The sequence below is a fragment of the Euprymna scolopes genome, chromosome 10, assembly GCF_053919585.1.
Source record: "Euprymna scolopes isolate OS-2025 chromosome 10, ASM5391958v1, whole genome shotgun sequence".
Lineage (NCBI taxonomy): Eukaryota > Metazoa > Mollusca > Cephalopoda > Sepiida > Sepiolidae > Euprymna > Euprymna scolopes.
In genome coordinates this window covers 157,861,376-157,889,183 of record NC_136491.1, presented here as the reverse complement: position 1 = coordinate 157,889,183, position 27,808 = coordinate 157,861,376, and the positions used below count along the sequence as shown (strand labels likewise).

General features: G+C 33.1%; 1 protein-coding gene across 2 annotated transcripts in view; it reads left to right on the top strand.

Moving 5' to 3' along the window:
• LOC145286329 (uncharacterized) overlaps positions 1-25,650 on the top strand; it is a 192,768-nt gene extending 167,118 nt beyond the window's left edge. Inside the window, exons 4-5 of one of the 2 annotated variants that reach the window (XM_080135258.1) lie at positions 15,040-15,111; positions 24,734-25,650. In XM_080135258.1, coding sequence (XP_079991384.1) covers positions 15,040-15,111; positions 24,734-24,887 — 226 coding nt within the window. In that variant the 3' untranslated portion in view covers positions 24,888-25,650. Of the gene's footprint in view, positions 1-15,021; positions 15,112-24,733 lie in introns of both variants that reach the window. The other variant, XM_080135257.1, reaches the window with a different exon arrangement.
• The last annotated feature ends 2,158 nt before the right edge of the window (positions 25,651-27,808 follow it).

Sequence of the window (27,808 nt, the reverse complement as noted above, 5' to 3'; positions counted from 1 at the left end):
AATAAGGATCCATATTATTTTATGAATGTCCTCGCGGAATTATGTAAAATGTAGATATATTTTTGCTAGAAAATTTAATTTCAAATAATATCTATATAGAAAACCTGGAAGGGAGTCACTGTTTTATAGCAATAAAATTATTTTTAGCAGTCATTTGTATTTTAAAAGAATTAATTTTTAATTAGAAGAGTAAGAAAATTTTTGTGCAAACACCAGTTCTGGATTTGAATAATAAATATAATAAAATTAGATTTAAATTAATATTAAAATAAATAACAATTAAATATATAAATAAGACGCCATTATTTATTATTTTCTTAAAATGTTTGGAAAGAACTTCATTGAATCAAGGTGCATTTTTATAATAGTTGACATAGCTTTTCGTGCGATGCGATGACTACGCAAGACTCAGTTTCTATAATTAGGTATTATTAGTAGTCAGAATGCAAGACCATGAACACTCATATGTAACAATTAAAAATTAAAATTAGTGTGAAATGATTATAATGTGTGCGTTTACAATAAAAGATTGTAAGGGACGGTTAGTTATGTATATTGTAAGAACTTCATGGAAAAAAAGAATGTGAATATTTTGTATTATTTATAATCTACAAACATAACTTAGGAAAGTTTAATATTATTAACTGCATCATTGCTAATAGAAATGATGCATAGAAAGTAAGAGATTGTATAACACAAAAAATTGAATCCAAGTACATAACGTATTTTTATCGCGTTTTGAGTCGTATCGAAATCAACTGAAAAAAGTTAGCAAAAAAGAAAGTGCTAAAGAAATACGATATAAAAATGCATGATTTTCAAGAAATTGGAAAATTTTCAGATCACATATCAATAATTAACGCAGACTTCTACATGCAATTTCTGTTTATAAAGCTATTCCAATCAGAAGAATAGGGGAAATATTGTTTTACCTTATATACAAATAACAATATTAAATTCAATTATATTTAAAAGTATTTACTGTATTTCCTATAATAATATCATATCTTATGAATCCGAAAGTTTTATAGCTGACATTGGCTTCCTCGATATTTTCTTGTTAAAATTATTTCTAGAAAGACATAGGAAGTTACCGGAGAGACTACCTGAACGTTTCCAACATCCTAAGTGAAAGTTAATTTGTGGAACGAAATGAATTCGAACTTGGGACACACAGGTCGTCAATCTATGTCATTAACCACTTGATCACTGTCATCTCTGATTTTTCATAATGAAATACAAGGAACCCTTTCGGATGTTGAGTGGGTTGTAACGAATAAACATTAAAAAAATTGCATGCGTGGATTTTTATTCATTGTAAGTGGACGGTCATCCATGTGAATGCAATAAATCTCTGCCGTTTCTAATCAATTAATAACATAAGAAGCTTAGATAATCTACGAGATCCATTAAGGAATTCGCTTGCGTTTTTCTCGTCTTCTAATCGGATGAAGAAAAGTAAAAATAAACGCAGCCACATATTCTCAATAGAAGGCAGCGAACCAATAAGTTGCAAAAAATATACAAAATAAAAGCCGTGCTCGCACTTTCTAAAAAGCTTTTAATTTTTTCCATTCCTTACGTTATCGCCGTGCGATGTTGGTAATGCCTTGTATCGCTTTGCTTTAATTAGTGGGAGCGTCAAATTACCGAGTGATGTTAAGTACGTTGACTAATTTAACTAGACTCGAACATGATATCCGATTTTGAAAGGCGATGTGATTTTTTGCATTCATTCTTTTGAGGATTGTTATCCTCATCTTCATAGTCGTTACTGTTTCACTACGTTTCGGCCAACTCATCCTCTGGCCTTCTTCATGTGATTAACCAAGATGGCATAGGAATGTTATATCCTCAGCCTTCCATAGTTTTTGTTGTCTCGACATGTTTTTGACCAACTAATCCTCTGGCCTGTTTTGAACCAGTACCTTCAGATAGTGTTCACCTGGAACTGTAGAGACTCAACGCATCTTGTGCACTATGCTACGGGCCCTGAAGGTTAAACAACAACAACAACAACAACAACAACAAAAACTATAAGGATGAGGATAACTGTCCACAAAAGAATGAATACGCAATTTATGAAGCTTTATTTCAAAGAATAAAAAAGAAATAAATGACAAGTAAGGACTAGATTTCTATTTTATTAAAAAAAACATGATTTTGTTTTCATATTAACATTAATTTATTGTCGAGATGAATAGAACGCCTATAAATAAAACGAATTGAAAAGTTCAGTCTCTATGATTGGAAGCATTATACATATTCTGATTTTAAACCGATTCCGTTTGAGGGACATTACTTGTCGTTTCCAAGTTGGAAACTCCGGACAATATTTTTGTTTCGAGTTATAAAACGGTTTAAATCAATGCGATGTAGAATATGATATAGTTTTGAAAGAAAGTAATCTTTTAGCCATTATTATTTCACAAGAAAGAACATCCTAACAGCAACGTACTTGCGTCGATATAAGGGAACTTAAGTGTTTATTGTCTTTCATTCTGAATCAAAGTATTATGTAATAAATTCAAAGTATTTCCAAACATTTGAAGAAATTTTTCAATTTTTAAGTATTAGAATAAAGTTAGTGTGCAAAAACCTTTCATTTTCATGTAAATCAAAATATGAATTAGATTAAATTCTATTGTGCAAAAACTTATAGCTTTAGTGAACAAGGATTTATGAATCAGATGGATGAGTCAAAACCTGTTAACTTAGTTTCTCAAATGACAATTTTGCGTCAACATGAAGTGAAACATCACGTTATTGTAATTGACCAATCACAGATAATGACTTCTGTGAAATTTCCTAGCATGTATAATAATAATAATAATAATAATAATAATAATAATAATAATAATAATAATAATAAGATTAATAATAATAATAATAATAATAATAATAATAACTAGCGGAACCTGTGGAAATTCCACAGGGGACTCATCCATATGTAATATATTGATGCTGGCATTCTGTAGATGTTCAGTGTAAATTGAGACGCTCTGATATTATTGTAGCTTTTTTGTTAAAACTGCAAAAGTATTTATCCAAGCTAACACAAACGTCTGGTAAAGCCCGGTCGTAAAGTACGCTTAAATATGATATTTTAATTCTTGCAGATTTCGTATATATTGTTATAGAGTTAATGTTCTTTCGATTCTTATATGTCATAAAGTTGCGATTTCCAATAAAAAAAAAATATTCATATGACTTGGGTGCATTGGGTTGAATCGAAACCGAAATAAAAACTATGAAAAAATATATGTATAGATATATAATAGAGTTCCTTGAGCCATAATCCAAACCGAAACCAAAACTCATGAAGAATTCTTGATGAAATTATTCATAAAAAATAGATGATTTAAGTGCCATCACCTATAGTCGAAATCGAAACCAAAACGAATTCTTGGTAAAATTATTTTTGACAAGAAATAGAAGAACATAATAATTAAACGACCCGGATGAAATCGTGGCACACAAAAGAACACACACGCTATCGCATTAATATAGAGATAATAACAATTTGAATTATGCAGACAACAGAATCTTAAACACCCCCAAAATGGCACAAGCACAAACCGGCAGTGGTACATGAAAATTTAAGTCACAAACTCCTATCGGACATGGATATACAAATGGATAAATCCATCCAAGCAAGACGACTGGATGTCATATTAGTTAACAAGAAGGAAAATACCTGATTGTAGATTTTACTGTCTCAGTAGATAACAGAATAAAGATCAAGGAGACGCAGAAGCGAAGCAAATACACTGAACTGGTCAGAGAGCTTAAACGGATATAAAAGATGAAAACTATCAATACCATTAATAGTATGAGCGCTAGGAATAATAAAAAAAAACTTTGAACAAAGAATGGGAGAGATTGGAATTAGAAGGAATGGCTGGTAAGATACAACGAATAACAACAATTGAAAACTGCTGAAATATTAAGGAAAACTCTTGAATGCAGAGACTAATACACATGACTTTCAGGCAGAAATTGGACATAAAGAAAATATATTGTCATGATAAACAAAATGCTACAGGTGTAAAATACAAAGGCGTATCACATGGAATCATGAAACTGGAATTGTACATTTGTAAGTTAACCCCTTACCTTCCCGTGTGCAACCAACACTGATACCACACCAAAATAATGAGGAGAGTCAATGTGGATGGACAGATCAGTGAGAGAAAGCACTAGCCAGACCTCCGCCGAATTAGTGCAAAGAGGACTGGGAGCTTAAAGAGGCTTTTTTGCTCAACAAATTCCACTGAAGACTAATGATCACCTTCTACAAAATATTAATGGCTGATTGTGCAAATCCATCTGCAATGGTTATCGAAAGAGATGGCGAGTAATGGAAATCTGAGGAGACGTCTTGTCACTCAGACTCCAGAGAATGCCGCAAGTTGTTCTCAAAGAGAAATCTTTGAAAGTGGCCGTGTGAATATTCCTAGTGCTTCAGGAGTCTATCCTTGGACCTCTATTATTCCTAATATTCATAAATTACCTCCCTGACAAAATTGTCTGTGAGATGGGTATATATGCTGATGACAACACGCTCTATAACAGACACAACAGGAAAACAAATGAACACATATCTAAAGAAATGGCAGAAACACTAGAGGACGACCTCCAATCTGTAGTGGAATGGGGACAAAAATGGATGGTCACATTCAATGCTGCCAAGACTAAACGTGTTTCTTTCAATAGCTACAAAAACCTTCTCTACCATCAATAGTAATGGCCAAAGATTCTTTATCTGAAAGTACATCTTTTAAGATCCTCGGCCTAACGTTCACAGAAACATGAGTTGGAAAAATTACATTGAGAGCATTGCTAGGACCGCTGCGAAAAAGGTAGGTTCTCTCTAACGTGCTAGGAAGCTACTAACGCTCAAAAGTATCCTGTACCTCTATAAAGCCACCATTCGCCCATGTATGGAGTATTGTTGTCATATTTGGCCGGTGGATCTGCTACTAATCTCTCACTCCTAGACAAGGTTCAAAAGAGAGTCGCCAACCTGATAAGTCCTGAACTGTCATCTAAGCTTCAGCCACTGTCCCATCGACGAAATGTAGCATTCCTCTACCCGTTCTAATGTAACTGTGATTGCTCCGACGAACTGCAGATACTTGTACCCCCTCGCCGTAAATACCCCCGACAAACCCGACAAGCAGCAAAATCACACCCCTTCACAGTTGAGATCCCTAGATGTAAGAGAGCCTTCTACTCCAGTAGTTTCTTCCCCAAAACCCCATGGACTTTGGAATTCACTTCCGGGTTTCTGCTTCCCCAACTGTACTGACATGCAGAAGTTCAAGTGTGACGTGAACCGACATCTTGCTGCCCAATTCCCCACATAGTAGCCCTGTAGTTTATGTCCCTAATAGTAGTCCCCTACATCAAAGTGGAAATGTGCCTTGTTTTGGGTGAAAATGTTATAAAAAATTTTTTTTAAATAATAATAATCACAACGCCTGGAATCTTAAAGAAAACTCTCGAATGCGGAGACCAACCTACATGAATGGCAAGCAACAGTAGTAACAGAAAAATTAAGAGAAACAGCACATGCAACCAAAAAAGCTGAAACTGCAAAATTTTAAATTACTTCCCTCCCCCCAAAAATGTAGTGTCGGCGTCGACTGGAACTACACCGATAAGGGTTTAAGAGGCTTGAAAGAGCGAGGTGGAAATGCACTAACCAGACCACCATTGGATGAATGCAAAGTGTACTGGAACCTTAAGGAGATTAATGGTTACTGCTAGTGAGAATGCGGTCGTTGCGATGATGCAAATTCATTTGCAAAGGTAGGAGTATTGAACATCTGGGGAGACTTGTTCTGACTCAGACTCCAGGGAACATCGCCGGTTGCTTTCATTAAGCACTCTCTGATGATGACGTGTGTGAGACCTAGTGAATAATAATAATAATAATAATAATAATAATAATAATAAATAATAATAATAATAATAATAGTAATAGTAATAGTAATAATAATAATAATAATAATAGTAATAGTAATAATAATAATAATAATAATAATAATAATAATGATAATAATAATAAATAAATAAATAATGTTAGTCACCTCTGGAGTACTTCACTAATCTGTTCCAACTGTATATCGAAAGGAAGAAAAAAGAAGATTAAAAAATATGTCAGGAGAGAGTTAGGAAGTGTTCAGTACTACTTGGCTTACAGTCATGAAGTGTTATTCGCAGCAGTTGCGAAAGAGGAAAAACTAGAAAAAAGATTCTTTAACAGATGCATTGTCACCACTTGTATTGCAAAGTGGTGGCAATCCACGCTCACTCTGCTTAGCACCCCTCATCCTAAACTTAAATTATAAAAATGGCAGCTCAATCCAAAATACCGATAAAACCAGACACATACGCGAACAACGCTTCGCCCCCTCCCTTGACAATTGCATTTCCATATATCAGTGGGCATAGAACTAGCAGACGAAGTAGAATCGTTTCTCCTATTCAACTTCCTGTATATCTAAGCAGTAAGTGAAACTAAATTGCACTCTTCCATCCCCTCTTACAACTTAAACATGTCTGGTTATCTTCTACTTTATCGCAAATGCTCTGACAGACATATGCACGAACTTGGAGTCTATATTCGTAAGATCCTCTCGAAGACTTGGTTATCTAAACTAGAATCAGATTGCCAGGCCTTCGTGTGCTTTAGACTAATTATGAAACATAGAATTAACTACTTATATTTTCTTTATTGCTCTCCCTGTACTCTGATCAATCATGTCTCTGACAGCAATGATGTAGCACTCTCCCTAGACACTAACGCCCAAATACATGTATTTGGCGACTTTAATATTCACCGCAGTTATTGGCTTGGCTTCTTTGACTACACTGACACAGCTAATAATATCAGATAAACCTTTTCTATATCGTGTTCATTTACATAGACAGCAACAGTCCCGGCCTGTCTGCCAGATCGTCAGGACTAACAAACCTCAGTTCCGGATCTATTTTGACCACAGTTCCTAGGAATTGTCTAACAAATGTCCATTGCCCTCTCAGATATTCCGATCATGCTGTGATAATTATAGACATCACCCTAAACTCTCGATCTTAAGTTAAAAAGGCACTGCTCAAAACAACAATGTACTACAATAAAGTTGACTGAATGCCATCAGGGATTACATCAGAGATGCTATATGGTGAATATCTGTTCTCTTCCTGCTGAACAGTGTGCAAATGAGACCACTGAATAGTTCAAAGCGGCAATTTAAGCACACGTAAATTTTATAGCAAACCCCGCTCTCTCCAATGGTTTAATTCTACTTGTGCAGCTGACATTGCTCAAACGAAAGAATGCATACCACAGACTTATCTGACATAAATTCAGTACAAATAGACAAACGTATATAGAAGCTATAAGTAATTGTAAGAACGAAAGCAACTGCCGACAGAGGATATAACGAAACAACCAGAAAACACATGGAAGTGTAGGAATGAGAGAATTCGTAACTTCTGGAAAAAAACTATAATAGCGTAGAAAATAATCTAGCAATCTTGAAGTTATTTGCACAACAAACGTGAAAGCTAATCTGCTTGTCTGTCGGTTTATGCAAAAAGTTTGGAATCGGAGTGACAGACAAATGGCACGAACTTCACCCATAAGGGATAGTAGAAAATAAGGGCGTTAAGATTCTCTGGGATTTTATGATTCAGTGTGGCCGAGAAATAACTCACAGGAAACCGAGTATTGTAGCTGTGAACAAAAAGAACAAAAAAACAATGAATGCCAAATTATTGATGTGGCTTACCAAAACATCAACTTAACAGGCAAGAATAATTAAAAACTACAGAACTATCAGAAACTAAGTGTGGAGACTGCTAGATTGTGGAATAAGAAAACTTCCATCGTGCCAATAATCATAGTTGGGATTGTCCCAATTCCAGATGATATTATGAAACAGCTGAACTCCTTGAAAATTGGATACAACATCACAGTACTCCAGAAGTCAATTCTGCTTGGCTCAGCAAATATCCTAAGCCAGGTGTTTTCCACCTAATTGACTCTTTGAGTATCCTCACTGGCGTTGGTGCAAAAGTCCGTTCTTGGGGGGGGGGGCAACTGTGTTCAATACCACAACACTGTCAAGTTAATGAAATAATAACAATAATAATAATAATAATAATAATAATAATAATGATTGAGAAAAGATAATGAAAAATACAATAATCACAAAAGTATGAACAACGGTTGAATTACAGAAAATGTCTTTAGTGAATGTCATCTTGAATTCTGTATTAAAATTTTGGGATGAAGATCAAATTGAATTGCATTGGTGATCGAAGGATACTGGAAATCCGAGAATACTATTCACCTTATCGTGTGATAAATTAACAGGTAAAATATATTTATAATAAATAATCTCATTGATGTGTCTGTACTGCAAACTCATGTAATGATGTTTAACAAAACAGACAGTAAGACGAATAACCTGAGGGGCACTTCAATTAACCTCAAACATTATATCAAAGCAAACCATAACACGTGTATTTAAAAACTGAAATGTAATTTAAGGTTTGGTAAGTATTATCTGTTAAATTGATTAAGAGGAAAATTGAAACTCTACTCCTACTTCTCCTCTTTCTCCTGCTCCGCCTCCTCCTCCTCCTCCTTTTCTTCTTCCTACTACTACTACTACTACTACTACTAAAACTACTACTACTACTACTACTACTAATAATAATAATAATAATAATAATATTAATGATAATAATAATAATGATATTAATAATATTAACAAATAATACTAATACTATTACTAATAATACTAATTATAATAACATTAATAATAATAACCATATAAATAATAATTATAATAATAACAACAGTAATAATAATAACAATATTAATAATAAGAATAGTAATAATAATAATAATAACAACAAAAATAACAATAATAATAACAACAACTACAATAATAATAATAATAATAATATAAAACTAATAATAATAATAACAATAACAATAATAATAATAATAATAATAATAATAATAATAATAATAATAATAATAATAATAATAATAAGAGCATTAGGAACAATGCCAAAAAAATTGGAAAAAAAAAGAAGGCAGAGGGAGGAATTTGAATCAGAAGAATGGCTCACAAGATACAATAGATAGCAATAATAAAAACGGATAAAATATCAGGGGAACCATAACATTTGCAGAATAATACACATAAACAACACGTGTTAGCTGGTTTTATAGAAACTGCTACAGAACTAAAACACAAAAGACGCAACATAAAATCAAGCAAAATGAAATTGTATAATTGTAAATTACCCCCACCCCCAGAAATTAATGGTATCAACTGATACCGACTAAATACTTGAGGCGCGTAAAGGAGATGGAAAGACCGAGGAGAGAAAGCACTAACCAGACCTCCATTAACTGAGTGCGAAGAAGGTTGGGCTCTGGAAGAGGCTTATCCCACTCAAATTCCAGTAAAGAACAATAGTAGCTAATAACGAAATCAATGGTAAGTGGTTGTTATTATAACACAAATTAATTAGCAAATGTTAGAAAGTACTAGAAATCTGGGGAGAATTGCTGTCCCTCAGATTCAAAGAAACACTACAATGGTCCCCTACTGAAAAGTCTAAAAAAAGTATGACAAGAAAAGAATAAACTCCAGGAAAGACTGGCTGAGTTATCACGACTAATAAACAATGTGATAACTTGTATAACGTAAGAAATGATAACGGAATATTCATTTAATTATTGTGATTCCATGCTTTCTTATTAGAAACTAGGATCCTCTCGAGAAAGAAACGATAGAAAGAAACCAGTTTCAAGTGTATCGTCAACTACGGTTTGTTGACAATATCTAAGAACATAGAAACGTCATTTCGCTGCGCGCAAAATCAATAAGCAGTTGACATATGTGCGCTAAAGATATTGTTTCCTTGGGCAAATATGGTTGAAAGCGTTCGCTATGAATTACGTAGAGATGAGGACATTTTTTGTTGATATGAACGGAATACAAAAAGCAAAAGAGGAAATTTCTTGCTAGCAGTCATATTGAGTTCGCCAGTTTGCTGCGGCATAATAAATAATGCCACTGATTGTCTCCATGCAACCTCCAATGTGGCTGTCATTTAATTGAAAAAAAGTTCACATATTGTCAGCAGGAAAATATCCATTCTATACACAAATAATGACAAGCAGGAACGAATATTCCTTTGATAGAACCCTGCATTTGAACCTAGGTATAACACACACACACACACACACACGCATATATATATATATATATATATATATATATATATATATATATATATATATTAAATTATATTCTATAATAATTATTAAATACCTACTGACACTCGTGTTTAACCCTTTCGAAACAATCAGTGGAGGGTGTCACGATTAACACAGGTTGACAGATTCGAACACAGCAATATATATATATATAAATATATATATATATATATATATATATATATATATATATATATATATATATATATATATATATATATAATATACAGGAATTTGAAGTTATTTTTTTTAAATTGACGTGGACACAAGAATATGTCAATTAAAAGATAAATATGAACAGGTAAAATATTAGAGGAATAAAAGGCGAATCAAATGAGGTATAGGTTGTTTAAACAGTTACATTAAATTTAGCTTAAATTTGCAGTTTTTAAAGTAGTACAAGTGCGGACTTTCTTTTTGCCGGCACAATACACACACACACACACACATACATATATATATATATATATATATATATATATATATATATAGTGCCGGCATATATATATATGTGTGTATATATATATATATATATATATATATATATATATATATATATATATGCATAGTGCCGGCAAAAAGAAAGTCCGCACTTGCATGTATATATATATATAGAGAGAGAGAGGGAGAGAGAGAAAGAGAGAGAAAGAAAGAAAGAGAGAGAGAGAATAGAGAGATAAAGAGATAGGGAGAGAGGAAAAAGAATGGGTTAAAGAAATATATAAAGCTTCATCAGATTAGACCTATCTAGGTGTGTAAAGTTTTTCTCATCTTATAAGTCTTAACACTCCGTATCCATCTAATCGCTCATTGAGTATGTGATTTATCTGTGTTATCTATCCATCTCTCTGCACTTCCACTACATATCGCTACCACTCGCCCCCATATTCTATTATCCTCTTCTATTTCTCATATCTCCTAATCTATCGCAAGATCTCAGCCAACTAAACTCTACCTACATTAGTTTAACACTCCCAGACTTCCCTGCTTACCTCTCGTTCATTATACCCCTATATATCAGATATTTAATACCCCTCAGTTATCCCTGAGCTAGATGTCGTATTGAAATGTTTGCACTCTAGCCTCCCTAACTAATTTTCTTTGGAATAAAAAGCATATAACATCTCCCTAATTACTGTGTCTATTCATATTTATTTATTTATTTGTTATCCTTATCTTCATGGTTGTTGTTTCACGAGGTTTCAGTCAACTAGTCCTCTGGCATTCTTCAGGTGATTACTAAATATACAAATTACTCATCTCAAAGGATTTCAATAATATATATATATATATATATATATATATATATATATATATATTAAACTGTAATTCAATGAATTTCAAAAAACTCTTATTGAAATGAAATGAAGTGGTTGAGTTTCATATCAAAGAAATTTATTATTCTAAGCAAGACAAAGAATGTTTTAGAAAGTTTATCTCCTTAACCTATAGGGTTTCGATGTCTACCATCTCATCAGAGGAGTGAAAATATTAGCAAATAGTTATAAAGGTATGCACCCTATTTGCTAAAGTCAGTGAGACATGGAAAGTCATGTTTACATAACCACTGATTGTTAAATAAAAACTACTCCGAAGTATATATATATATATATATATATATATATATATATATATATATGAACAAATGATTAATAAAACATGTTAAAAGACATCTTGAAAAAGAGTTAAAAACATATTTAATTTAAAAAAAAAGGAAGCACAAGATAAGTGGATAGTCCTTAATCCGCGGAGTTTCGAAGAAATACTCTCCTTCTCATCAGAGAGCAGGAATTAGCAAAATGCAGGATCGGATTTTGCATATAAAAGTATTTAATGAAACTACAAGTAAGTCAAAGATCTTACTTGGTTAAAAAAAAGGGTGAGGTAAGGGGATCAGGAGGCAAAAGAAAAATAATAAAAAGATTTCACATGAATGGATAGTCCGGTGAAGGGTAAAAATCCAAAAATTGTAAAATCCAAAACGGTCGAATTTAAAATTTCAATCCACTGGGTAAATTCCAAATGGTCCAAAATCATCCAAAAAGGCAGAGTTCCTTGGAAAAAAGTGCAAATGGAATGACTTCCAAATCATTAAAAGAAAAGTACTAGAGATAATATTTGAAACGCGTCTGTCAAGGCTGGATATATATATATATATATATATATATATATATATATATATATATATATATATATATGTGGGTATATATATATACATATATATATATATATATATATATAATGTTAAAAGTTCACGGATGCTTCTAGGATAGTGATTTAAAGGTTATGAGGGTTTTTGAAGCATGAAAAACGATGTTACTTTTTGTATTCAATATTTTTATTGTTATTTTTTATATTTCAAGCGGACCTCCGCTCTTGGTCACAAAAAGTATCGAAATGAAAAAGAAAAATAAGGCCGTTGAAAACACTGGAAATTTGTAGCGTGGACAGCGTTCATTCCAAACAATCCTGTTCGGAAAAGTTCACGCGGATTATTTTAGCCGTTTGTGGAAGAAGATTGTATTTTTATTTATTTTTTTATTCTTAATAATAGCGTTTAATTCAAACGGCAAAAATGAGACTCAATTGATTTCAATATGTATATTGGAATTGAAATGAAATTATTAAACGGTAACAATAATGTAATTAATAGTTATGATAATGAGAGTACAGTAAAGTATTAATAACAAAGATGATAGTTTTAAATAATAATAACAAGGAAACTCCTGAAGAGGGCAGGGTTAGAGATTTGTCGACTTTTTAATGGGAAGTATGGGAGATGGCGATAAGAAGGAACGGAGGAGTGCAAGTTAGTTTCCCTTACCGCTAAGATATCCTGGAAGTTAGGTATGAAAAAATGATTTTTACCTCGTCTAAGTTAGTTCTAAGTCCACGGATATTTGTAAATGCAAGCCTCAAGGGAAGACGCGAAGCTTTGTCGAGTGTGCATCTGGTTTGATCGTTATTTTGGATTGAGCTGTCATTTTTATAATTTTAGGGTGAATGGAGTTTGTCAAAGTAGATTTGCATTACAATCACCATGCCACACAAGTAGAATGTGGACTCGAGAATGCCTACCGGAGATGAGTGCAGGGTCCCTTTCCATGCGCGGCATGTGTTATATATATATATATATATATATATATATATATATATATATATATATATGTGTGTGTGTGTGTGTGTGTGTGTGTGTGTGTGTGTGTGTGTGTGTACTACAAAATACGTTTTATCCGGTCACATAATTTTGTTAAATTGGGGGAGGGAGTGATATAACTGTAAACGCTCTCTATATATTGACCACAACCGACCACAAGGATTTAGGATTATATGACAACAAGATAAATAGTATATTATCGTTACCTCCTTTCAAAAATAAAAATGAGAATGTAATCCTAGATAGATGGATAGTATCCTAAAACCAAATATATCTTTTCTTGCAAGAAGGTAGCATCCGTGAATATTGTCTTATGGCAACAGAATAGCTACGTGGTCACTGCTCATGACAATAAAATAAATACTGCATTGAAACCCATAATACAGTAATACATTATTTATATTCATGTACAAATGCCTAAACTTTATTATAGCATCATAATAAATTAAAGTATTTTTAAAAATATGAGAATTATTATAAAAAAAACATTATTTGTAATGTTTTTTTAGTTACCTTTCTTTCAATAGCATTTTATTATCGACAGCAATGATGTTTGATTATAAATTCAAAATTAAATGTGATATTTTATGAATGGTTTAGTGTTTGTTTAATATCAAGTTTCATAAATCATAAATATCTTCTGACATCTTTTCAGTTTACTACTTGTTATTATTTTAATGTCACTATTAACAAAACAAAACGTGTTTGTTTCAAGTTGATTTTTAACCATTCCAAAAAATTTTGAAGATCTAAGAAATACTATAAATGACTTGATGGAAAATTAGTTAGAAATTAACTGTAGCTCAGTTTTACAAATATCAGTTTCCTATAAATAAATAAAAACAGAACGTGGCGTTTCTACATCACATACGAAAGAAATACAATCGGCGCTGATTAAAAGAGTTGTAAATTTGAAGAGTAAAAGTTCGACATGAACCAAGATTTGGTTGGTGCCAAGCATTCTGCCGGCATATGGGAACTCATTAGATGCCGCTTGTTTCAATGAATGACATCCATTTCCATTATGCAATAATGGTTGTAGCAGAGACCAATTTGCGTGGAAACATTTGTTTCTTCTCTTTTTGTCACTGCTGTGATCTCGTGCTAGAAATCTTGATGCGCCTGCGCAGAAATCACGACTCAAGAAGTTAAATGAAAATCGAAATTGACAATTTCTGTTCCGGTAACGTTTTCTTCTGAAACACCCCGCCAATAACCGGAATACTTGTCGCCATCTTTTCGAACTCAAGTGTTAAAGAATGCTTCATTTCTGACAAAGGAGCAGTGCTCAAATAAACAAAACAAATTTCAGGTGACCTCAAATCGGAGAATAAACATTTGGCGTTTATTATGATGAATTAAGAGGGGGTCGATTTCAATTTTTTTTATTGCGTGTTTTACGATGGACATTTTATTTCAATTGGAGTTTGAAACAATCTGATATCGCTCTTTGTGACACTTGCCAATAAGTTGATTGATTTAATAATATAGATTTTTGTATGTTTTCTGAAAATGTCTTTATAAAAAGATTAACAAATGCCTAATTTTTTAGATTATCTTTCTTTCCCAGAGATCCGGCCGAATTGGAACGTCGAGGGATGCGATATGACAAACTGAGCAAATTTCTACGATACAACAACAGGTGCGTATACGAAATCATCTTTTCCTTTCTGTAAAATAACAATAACCACCCTGCCATTATACATATTTGTATATCTGTGTGCGTGAAAAGACAAAAGGAAAACAGATAAAACACAGGAATAAATCATAAAAAAAAATAAATCATCATTTTACTGGTTTGTTCGGATTACCAATCATCGTCCGAATACTTTATTGAAATAAAGGCAATAACGCAAGAAAAAAAGACGTGCCACAAGATATTTGAAGAAATGTACAGCATGTGCGAGAAAGGCGTTAAAATATGCAAAGAGGTGGGGGGCGATATAATGAAAACAAAATGGAACGTCGGTGAAATGCAATCGAGAAAGAGTAGAACTTAACCGGTATCAGAGATTTTTTTATGTCGTAGCGAGGCATATTGCATGATCTGAGTACAGTTTTTGCCTGATGTTTGATGATCTACATATGCCATCCATAGACATAATGTTTCGCTGTATCACAACTCTTTAGTGTAGCTAGACCAGTACTCATCCTAAGTCTGGGATCTAACAACAGCTACCTACTATAGTTAATAACGTCAATGAAATGCAATCGAGAAAGAGTAGAACTTCACCAACATAGTGCCCCTGTAGTTGCTGCCCCTGATAGTAGCCCCCTACACCAAAGTGGCAATGTGCCTTGTTTGGGGTGAAAATGTAATAAAACAATAAATAAATAAAATAAAATAGTTCTAAACAGATACACTGCCAGGAAATGATAATTTTTTAAATTTAATATAAATTTTGACCGCCACTTGATTGTGCTCTATTTGTTTATTACAAAGAGCTTTGCATTACGTTAAATGAGTATCAAGCGATATTATTAACGTTCACGCTCGAAAAGGGGGGATATATACAACAACAATTTAACTGCGTCACTATATCACTATATCTTCAGTGTTGCTAGATCAGCACCCATCCCAAATCTATGGTTGAACCAACAACCCTCCCCAAATAATTGTTAATGTAACTTCGTCCTTTTTAATCTAAACGTCCTCTACTCAGCCTGGATAGCAATGATAGAAAGATGATCAGAGTTTTTTGTCGTTTATTATTGGAAAAGTGACACATGAATAAACGGCAAACAAAATTAAAATCTACGAAGCTAAAAGAAACCAAAAATGTTCTTCTACAAAAAGCATTTTTCTTTTTTCATCAAAATTTTGCCAAAATATTTTTTACAAGGTAGTAATTACTTATTAAGACTGAAAGCCAGTTGAGGATAAGTGTTAATAAGTGTACATTAGTCATTGGGATTACGGTGTAGTAATCGTTAGTATATTTGGAAATTTGGTATTATTTATTTATTTAAGAGAAAGGATCAGCAAGAACTTGTTTAAATCGAACTTAAAGACGGCCATATTGAAGTCAACTGGAAAGCATGTCAACGGAACAGAGTTTCATAGGCAGACAATTCTAGAAGAGGAGATTTGTTCATGAGATCTATGTTTTTATTTAGGGATAGATAAACAGTGGGAGAATTTTTGAGAGTGGTTGTAACTAGATGAGTGTTTTTTTGTGAAAATTTAGCAAGGGTGTATAACAGATTGCAGCTCAGATGAACACTTTCCATAAAAATATTGATAGAGCAGAGAGAGGCAAGCAAAGTCACTTCTGTGCGAAAAAGAAAATACCTGCGACAATAAATATTATACATATACCATGACTATTAAACAGGTTTAATAAATAAATAGTAAGAGAATAAGTTAATTGTCAATTGCTTGGTTAGCCTAAACGATAAGGAGGAGTTTTTAAAATATACGATAACATTAATTTTATTTATATAATATTTAAAACTCTGTAAATTTATTGTGATGCAGATTTAAATATTAGAACCTCATAAAATCGAATACCAAAATAGTCGGATATACCACTTGATTCAATCATCGTAACATAACAGAGATGATAAGTTTAAGGCCGGATATTAAACTGGTTCTGATTCGTACTTAATTGATTTTCTGTTCAACGATAGCCTGTAACTAAGGAGGGAGTGGTGTTGGCTTTCCAAAAACCGGATACAATGAAATGATTTACAAACTTTTCTGTTCACGCATGCGTGAAGAAAAAAAATCGAGTGTATCGCTTTACACTCACTGACAAACAATAGACGAAATCCAATGATTGTTCGAATGATATTCTTTCAGGCGACATCTATTGAATCGAGTTCGATTTTTGCAGGATTCTCAACAATTGAATTCCTGTGAGGCCGATTATTAACAATAGACAAGGAAGCTTGGCATAAAGCAATGATTTGAGAGATTTTGTGTACAGTTTTCGTTGTGACCGGGTGGCATAGTTAGCGGAGAACATAATAGGGGAATAACTATATATATTTATTTATATTATATATAAAATAGAAAGCACGGAGGATAAAGTACTGTTATGTGATCGCCGGGAAACGCCGGTTAGAAAATAATTATTTAGAACAGGTTATCTTTACATTTATCTGTTTAATATCTACTTTTCTCTAGCTGAATCATAGTTCAGCGAGTACTGCAGGTGCAGAAGGGTTAAAGGGTCAATGTTGTGACATATGTCAAACTGAATGACCAGGTCGGCTGAACCGAAGCGAGGTAGGTGGGGGACCGGATCTGACGTATCAAGGGTTCCGGTTTTCAAGAAAGGAGTGACGGTTTCCAGATGGAACTAGAGAACAAAGCAAGCCGAAGTTCGTTATTCGCTCTAATCTGATGTGACGAAAAACACCTGAAGTTAAAAAATAAAATATATATAAAAAAAAACAAAAAAACAAGCGTCTTGTATTTGTCTCGAAGGGATATTTGTTGAGAGAACCAGCTCCCAAGACGTTGGCAAATCCACTCAGAACTCACCAGAAGAAAGAGCTACATCACATTAGCCACATCTTTATATTATTATATGTTCACGCACACACATCTATAGACATTAAGTAGACGACCATACAAAGAAACAGCAAGCTAACGATCCTGGCCCGACAAATAGATAACGATACAGACATTTCACTCGTAAATAGAAGTTAGAGAACATTATAGTAACAGTTATAGTAAAAGAACCCCACCCTCCTTACAGTACTTTGTGATTTCACTTGTAAGGATAGTCTCTTCTGAAAGCTAAAGGTCCAATCATCAAAGTAAGCGACACTCAAAATACAATTACGAATTATTTAGAACTATAAAAAGAATTCTCTCTCTCTTTCTCTCTCACACACACACACACACACACACACACACACACACACACACACACACACACATATATATATAAAAAATAATGACAAAAGTCTACATTCTAAATTTCATAATGCTGACCATCTTACAATTTATTCCTTTAATTACGTTGACGTTTACAATTCTTGACAGTGATTGTTTCGTAGCGCAAAATAATTCGTTCAATTATTATATCATTTAATATTTTTTGTACTAAGCCCATCAGGAGAATTGTAAATGTTAACATAATTGAAATAAATAAATTGTACAATGGTTAACATAATGACATTTGGAATATAGACCTTTGTCCTTTGCTTGGTATATGATCTGTAATTACATTAGCCTTCATAAATTAAGGATTAGTATATAAAAAATGAAATATAATAGAAAAAAATCATATTTCCACACAAATATATATATATACATATGTATATATATATATATATATATATTTGTGTTTATACATAGAGCAGTTATATATCTATAATATAAAGTGTGTGTGTGTGCGTGTGTGTGTGCGTGTGTGTCTGGTCACGAATAGGCTCCTATATGGTTGACTATTTTAAAAAACTGATTACATATAATGATAGAAGATGTATCGAGGATCAGGAATGGGTATGTCTGATCTGGAAGAATGGTGGTTCATAAAAATTGTGGGGTCTGCGTTCGCGCCTGGTCCCCAAAGTATGGAAATAAAAAATGAAAAAAATAACGTTTGCAAGGGTTTTTGATATAGATGTACATAATAATACTTTGATAAGTATGTTTTAACTTAAATATATATATCTATAATATAACGCTGAACGTCTGTGTATGTGTGTGTGTGTGTTTCTGGTCACGAATAGGCTCCTATATGGTTGACTATTTTAAAAAACTGATTACATGTAATGATAGAAGATGTATCGAGGATCAGGAATGCGTATGTTTGATCTGGCAAAACGGTGGTTCATAAAAATTATGGGGTCTTCGTTCGCGCCTGGCCCCCAAAGTATGGAAATAAAAAATGAAAAAAAAAACGTTTACAAGTGTTTTTGATATAGATGTACATAATAATACTTTGATAAGTATGTTTTAACTTAAATAGGGATGGTATAATAGAATTTTGGGGTCTGCGTTTGTGCCTGTACTCCATGGAAATATGGCACAAACTTTAACAAAGACTTTTCATATCTATTTGCGTAAGTATACTTTGATAATTATGTTTCAGCTTGAAGAAATATGCTATAATAAAATTATTGGGTATTCGTTCGCGCCTGACCTCTATAGAATGTAAATATGTCACAAAGTTTAACAAGGTTTTTAAAAAGGAGTGAAGGTCCATAATAACACCTTAACTTTAATCTTAATTCACGTTATTTTTTATTTATTTTTTGAGTTGAATCGTATTGTGTAAAATAAATTCACCTCATAAATTCACGTTCTTATTAAAGTGAAAGCCCCCCCAAAAGTCGAAACTTTAGACGATTCTCGACACAAATTTTGCATAACTTTGTTTTTTCCTTCTCCACTTGCACGTGACACTCTTTCGAAAATAGATAAATAGATAAATAATAAAAAAAAATAAGAACGTTACTTGTTATCGTGTCAAAAGAAGGAAAAAATCCTGCTCCCGTGATTACGTGTCTTTTTAAAAACATTTACATAGCCTTTTTATTTTTTATTTTTATATCTGTTTAAGCTTTTTTGTCGGTGTACTAGAAGGAATTCAGTTGATTACAACCCTTTGTGCGTGTTCTTTACATTACAATAGTACAACCCTGAATCCGACGGTGCAATACTACACCATTCAATACTGTAAAACTGAAATGAAGCTGTTCTGCTTGAAAAGGGTGCCATTTTCTTCTTATTCATATTTATATCGATACTTTGCTTTAAAATCTAAAGTAACTACGTGTTTACTTTTTTAATATCCTATTTTGCTGTTTCGGATTATTTTACTAAAATAAGTAAAGCTTCATTATTGTTCAAAACTATTTTTGTTTTTTATTTTTCGATATTTCGTCGATATTATTTAGTAAGAAAAAAAGAAAAAGAAAAGCCACCAAACGACTACCGAAAAAATAAAAATACAAGGAATAAATGTTACCATAGTCAATAAAAGTTCAGTTCATGTTTTTTTGTCTTGAAATAGTTTTTAATGCTGTTTACTTGAAATAATTTCAGCGAACCGAAATTAAAACGAAATTTGAGGCAATAACTACTTAAATGAATTTTTAAATAAACTACACATGCCATAATCGAATATTCCTCAAGCACAAAATAACGGAAAACATTAAAATATGTTTATAAATATTCCTTACGTTGACGGAACTCTCTTAAATTGTTAACACAAAATGCTCAGGTGCCCCTCCTTCAAATTGAAAACGGGGCTCTCCATTTCAAAGCTGCTGCCATTTTGATTTTTTTAAAACCGGTTCGTGAATTAAAAATTTTTTTTTTTTTACAAACTACTTAAAAATACAAACCAATAAACTTTTCTACCATAAAAGTAACTTTTATTGACTATGTTAACATTTATTTCCTGTATAGTTATATTATATATATATATATATATATATATATATATATATATATATATATATATATATATATATATAACATTTTCTCTTTGTAAGGAAACATCATTTTGTTGGTCACTCTTGGCTACGAATGGAAACAAAGTTGATATAAAAAATATATTTTCGCGAAAACTATCTCTAATTTCATCATATTTTGCTTAGGGTAAAATTTTTGAGTATCAAAACCTATCTCTTTACAACCCCCTCCTTTTCATAACCTATCATACTTTCATCAATGACAGTCCATTTTCTGTAGGCTGTTCTTAAGTCAACGACGGGTACTTCTGCTAGTATATATATATATATATATATATATATATATATATATGTGTGTGTTTGTGTGTGTGTATATATATATATATTTATATATATATATATATGTGTTTGTGTGTGTGTATATATATATATTTATATATATATATATATTGCAGTTTAAAATTGTATAATTCATAAATTTTCATCCATTCATTCCGTACGTATATGATAACTCTATTGCTGGCATTGATGTCTAAATTCTTTCTCGAAAAACATTTGGTACTTATGTGAGAGATTAGTGAAAATTGTTAACATCATAAGTGAACGTCTTATAGTAGAATGAACTGGATTCGAACGTCACACTCAGATTTTCAGTTCGTGTCCTTAATCAAATAGCTACCGTCACTTCCCCAAAAAACAAGAAAGTTCCACCTACCAAGGCCATGTGCAAGTAAACACTAAACCTCGTCAATCGATATAAAAATTCAAGTTTTCAAATATAGCAGAGGACAACCTGAACGCTTCCTGAACGCTACAACGCCTAAACGCAAAGTATGGCGCAAATCATATGAAGAGTTGTTTCGTTTATTCCTGATTCTCATTGGAAGGGAACACGTGTGAGCGCATTGGAAAGTTACAGCAGTCGAAGGATAGTTGGCAAGCAGTTGAATTAGCAGCAGGAGCAGCGTTTGAACGCGTAGTCAAATTAGGAAGTGAGCGCGAGATGGCGCGAAAAGAAAAAGGAAAAAAAGGACACCATATGGTCAAGGGAGGAACAAAGTAAGCGCCGAAGTAGACGGACGTGTGAAGTGAAGGCGAAAATGAGCTGGCGGTGGCCAGAATATGGTCGGAGGAAAGAGAAACGCGAGCCAAATGAAATGGATATGTGACAGCGAGAGACTTTTTAAGTTGTGTCGAGGCGAGAGAGTTCGGTACTAAATGATTTTGTTAAAAAGAAAAAATGTCGATACGGGGGGTTTTTTTTTCTTTTGAATTGGTCAAAACGTGGATTAAAAACAACAGCTATGAAGATAAGGATAACAAAAGAATAAGTAAGATAATAGAATTGTAACATATTAAATTATCCATTTTCTATATTAATGATTTATGTTTGGAAGTTTTTGACTCATGTGCATACCCAAGACGCTTTGCCATGTTCTTGAAAACAAATATCGACGTACAACAGTTTAGGTGCAGTCTTTTAGTTGCCAGGATCGCCATGCAAATCTCAATCGTTATCTCGTTGGTCCATTACTTGAGTTTTTATGAATATTTTTTATGAATATTTTTTATGATTATTTTATACACTCGTAACTAGAAAATAACAATTCTGAATTTTTGAGATGAGGATTGGTTATTCGTATTATTTGGATTCATCGGACTACTGTTCTCATCTTGAGTGTGATTTTCACAACGTTTTGGTCGATATAACCTCCGACCTTCTTCAGGTTTATCTTGACGAACTCGGTAATGTTTCTATCGAACTCGGCAATTTGGAGGTAATTTCGAATAAACCCCTTTATTTACTTAACCGGGTAGCATGCTCTTGTTCAGTCAGCTCTGGATAGAGCTTCTAATTAATTCACAATTATATTTTTAAGTTACCGACACTGAGAATTGAACCTTCAACAATCAGTAGAATATTACTTTTTTACAATTGATTTTTCAAAGTACTGTAATCACTGTCCACAGGTTTTCGCGGTTACATCGACCAAAATGTGAAAATGGTAATCAAGATGAGAACGGGTTAGGGTAAGGTGGAACAAGATAAGAGACAATTATTTAAAACTAACTCGTGATATGTCTGTTTATAGCAAATGTACATCCAATGCCTTTACATAGCTTACATTTGTTTATGTCCGTTCCGTTACGAAAGATGAATGAGATAAATCTGAAAATTCCAATTCACCAAATGTAGATTGAGTAAATAGTGTGATTGCTTCAATTGCCCATTCAGATAATCAACAAAAACGAATATTTGAATGTATTTACGTCAAAAGGATGATAATCTTATTTATAAATCACGTTATGTCTGTCTCTGCTTTCAAACTGTATCACAAATGAGACGGAAGATCGCAAAGTGGGACGAGGGAGCTCAAATGATTGCATTTTTGTGGATCCTTCTTTTCTGGATCATAGCTTGGTTAAAATAGTTGTTAAGTATTCAAAACCGAAAGAAACGGGAACTTGGCACGCGTGGGTGTACTTAAACTGCTTCTATACGCATGCATTATATACACACATATATGTATATATAGATGTGTTTATATATATAGATGTGTTTATATATAGATGTGTTTATATATATATATATATATTACATTATATATATTACGTTAATCTTTGTTTATTTTTAGCTATTTCTTATCCAATTCACAATAACTGATTAAGTAAGGTCAAAGGTTGGAGCACTATAAAGTTTGGTTTCGGTTTAATTCTAGCTGATAGAAACCAAGTCTTTACTTTCTAAAATACGACTAAATACTGAGTACAATAAAATATGAATCGATAGAGAATTTACTCTAAAATAATAAATACGAAATCTGCATAAATAAAATATCATATTTGTGTATTTTACGACTAAGCAGACATTAAAAACTAGTGGAAAGCCGATTACAAAAACGGATATTGGATTTTTTTTTATATTATTTGATCACATAAATTTGTATGTCGACGAACTGATATTTAATCTAAATTTTCCAATAAAACGATAACTGGTTCAAATTATTATCGCAATTCAATGACCTACCACATCTTGACTGTACTAGTCCAATCACGGCCAAAATACTAACATTTTAATTTTATTTTGTATATCAATTGACTTTATTTATATATCAATTATTTTTTGTACATTTTTTAAACTCCTCGGCCTAACGTTCACAGGAAAAATGAGTTGGAAAAATACCATTGAGAGTATTGCCAGGGCCGCTGCCAAAAGGTAGGTTCTCTCTACCGTGCTAGAAAGCTACTAACGCTCGAAAGTATCTTATACCTCTATAAGGCCACCGTTCGCCCATGTATAGAGTATTGTTGTTATATTTGGGCTGGTGCATCTGCTACTTGTCTCTTACTCCTAGACAAGGTTCAAAAAAGAGTCGCCAACCTGGTAGGTCCTGAACTGTCATCTAAACTTCAGCTTCTGTCCTATTGACGAAATGTAGCATCCCTCTGCCTGTTCTACAAGTACTTTAACGGTGAATACTCCGACGAACTGCAAGCACTTGTACCCCCTCTACGTAAATACCCCCGACAAACCCGACAAGCAGCAAAATCTCACCCCTGCACAGTTGAGATCCCTAGATGTAAGAGAGGCTTCTACTCCAGTAGTTTCTTCCCTGGAATCGCTAGACTTTGGAATTCCCTTCCGGGTTCCTGCTTCCTTAACTGTACCGACATGCAGAAGTTCAAGTGTAACGTGAACCTACGTCTTGTTGCCCAACTCCCCACATAATACCCCTGTAGCTTATGTCCCTGATAGAAGCCCCCTACATCAGAGTGGCAATGGTCCTTGCTTGGGGTGAAAATGTAACAAAAAATTTTGTATTCTTTTTCAGTCAAATCATTCATGTCTTTTAATAATATGTTTGATTTTTCTATTTTTCTTTCAGAGCCCGAACAAAGATTCACAAGAACATCTGTATGCAATGGCAAATGCCATGCGTTAGCAACTCCAAGAAACCAGGTGCACGTTGTTGTTCCCGTCTCACCTGCAAATGCAACATCTGGGGAGCCAACTGCCGATGCGACGACACCATTGGTTAAGCCGCCGGTCAAATGGTGGATCCTGACGCGGGAATTGGCTTCAGTGACGCACCGGAAAAACGCCAACAACACAGACACAACAAGCAGACCAGAATGAAACATACAGACGCTTATCTACACACACATATGCATACATGCAGAGAGAATCCCAGGATAAATGACCGTCACCAATTCAACCATGTGGTTCTGTATTAATTATCGCAATGCAGCCACATGGGGCGGACGAAATAAAATTTAGTTTTCATTTAGTATAATGAAATACTATTATAACTAATAATATATTATTATTACTTCTGCTGTTATTATAACTGTTACTATTAACTTTATCGTTATTACATCTAAAGTAATTAAGAATTCAAACCAAATGTATCCCTATAATGTTAACTTCCTGTGTAATATAATTACTACAATACTATTATTATACTAGCATTACTAGTATTACTACTACTACTACTATCTTAAAAGTACAAATATTTCTAATTATACTTTAAAAAATCGATTACCTCTAACCCGATCCCGTGCTTTTCCCCACCTTGGTACCTGTGTGGCTGTTTTAGGAGATCGCAACACCTCATGTTAGAGTTATTCGTGGAGAATTCTATAATTTATTTCCAACTATTTTTTTATTTCCCTTATTTTGGTTTTCTTTATTTTTCTGTTGTCTCTTATTTAAATTGTTAATGCAAAGAGAACTGTTTTATGTTAACCCTTCCCTCTCCTGTTGAAAAAAAAACAAAATAAAAATAGTGCGTTTTAAACTCAACTTTCAATGTTCAGATCTTTCTTCTTTTCTTCTTTTCTTGTCTTTTGTTGTTTTGTTGGTATTGTTTGTGTTGCAGGTTAAACGACCGTTTTCCTACTTCCAAGATGAAAAAAAGGCGTTAATAGAGGGCAGAAAATATTCGAATCAGTCAAAGTTCGACTATATATTAAGTGATTCTTCAACGATTTGAACGGCGGTGGGATAAGACGGGCATAGATGTTCAATCTTCGAAATTCATTATCTGCTATTTATTTTCTATTCAAAGTATTACTATTGTACAAAAGAAATGAAGTTTATTTCACACTGGATGGGTGCTCAGCGTGTAAAATATGCTTAAATATAAAAGCTTAATTAAAGCAGATTTCGTATTTATTATTATAGTGTCAATCCTCTAGCGATTATTATACTATATTGTACGCAATATATAGTGATTTCAAAAGGTATTACTTGGGTACCGTCAGCTAGAATCGTAACCAAATCATATAGCCTTCCACCTTTAGTCTTTATCGTTTAAGCTATTGCCAACTCGATATGAATCTTCTAAAAATGTACCGTTTATAATGTTTAAATATGTATTTGTGCATGCGTAAAAGAACAGTTTAAGTCGACTTACGCATGCCAAGTTCCAATGCAATTTTAAAAAATGGAGACAGTCACACAGACATATTTTTTTTATATATATATATGAGATTTAGACTTTAAAACTCTGACGATGGAAGTAAACGTATTTTTGCTATTAACAATATCTTTCCTGATAAAAACATTAGTATATTCCAACAATTTTATAACACACAATATTTATCATAATGTTTAACTTTGCTATCTATGCGGGAGTATCGTTTGCTGCAGCGTATCCATTCGTTTTTCTTTCCAATCATTAGAGACTGAAGTGGATGCCAAAACATACCAAACGCTCCGATTGGATGAACGCAATCACGAGTAAGGATAGTAGGGTGTTTATAATAGTGAGTAATTCGTTTGTCAGTTGTTGACAGATCATCCATCAGGAAAATCGTGGGGATCAACCTTAAAATATTAAATTAGTACTAATCTATTATCGAAGCGAACAAACCGCCCGATGTTCATGGTTTCCACATTCTAGTAAAAAATACACTATTTCTAGTCTATGTGGTCCATAGTTTTACATTAATTCCTACCATGAAACTTAAACATAACTACCCAAAAAAGAAGATATGATTATTAACAAGACACGTCAATGCGTCAAGGCAGCAGTCAAAGATCAAAGTGGAACAACGCAACATCACAAAATAAACATATTTAGTTTACAATTTTTGGTTCAGTTTTATGTTGAGCTCCTTGTCAATAAACGTTTTTCTGTCAATTCAATTTCAGTAATTCGAGTTGAAAATAAGAAAACGTTAGGATAAAACCAAGGGGAAATATTTACGACACGTTATAAAATATCTTTTCGCCATTCGTTGCAAGTAATAGAAATATGGAAGGGGCTAACCGTAAATTCCCGGATGTATTCATATAGAATGTAAATCGAAAAGCAACATGGCAGCCGCGATTAATTATATCCTGGCGGATTTCTCAAAGTAACGTGAGTCTCAGTGCTTATATGGAAATAAGCTTATGCTGGCTTGGATGAAAAGTATGATACAGAATCGTGACACCTGTACCCAGAAGTGAACAGTGCCTAAATATTTTAAATAACATACGATAAGAAGCTTAAATCGGGTTATTTGGATATGGCTACACACTGATTTATCCGACGAATGGTACATTTTCCACAAATATTATTTTCTCAAGTAACAACGCTAAGGTAGATTCTCCACAAGACTAGAATTTTTGTCTGAAAAAAAATGTGTAAAATAAAACAGCATGATACAAGTTTTTAATCATAAGAAATTAGATCACGTCTTTGAAGGATAAGAAAACAGAGTTTGCAAGACGGTTTTGTGTCATGAAGTGAAGAAGCAACACATGTCGCGATGTAGAAAGTTAAGAGAAACTTCCTCCAAACGTGTTCGTTCGTCGACTGAGTTTTTATCAGGTAAGAAAATTAGGTAAGAAACCGCACATCTTTATAAAAGTTAATCTCGGCCTTTTTATTCATGAATGGATTTCTCTCGCGAATAAATCGAATCCAAATCGTCAATAGGAGTCTTGTGTTTCCATTATGAATCTTATTCGC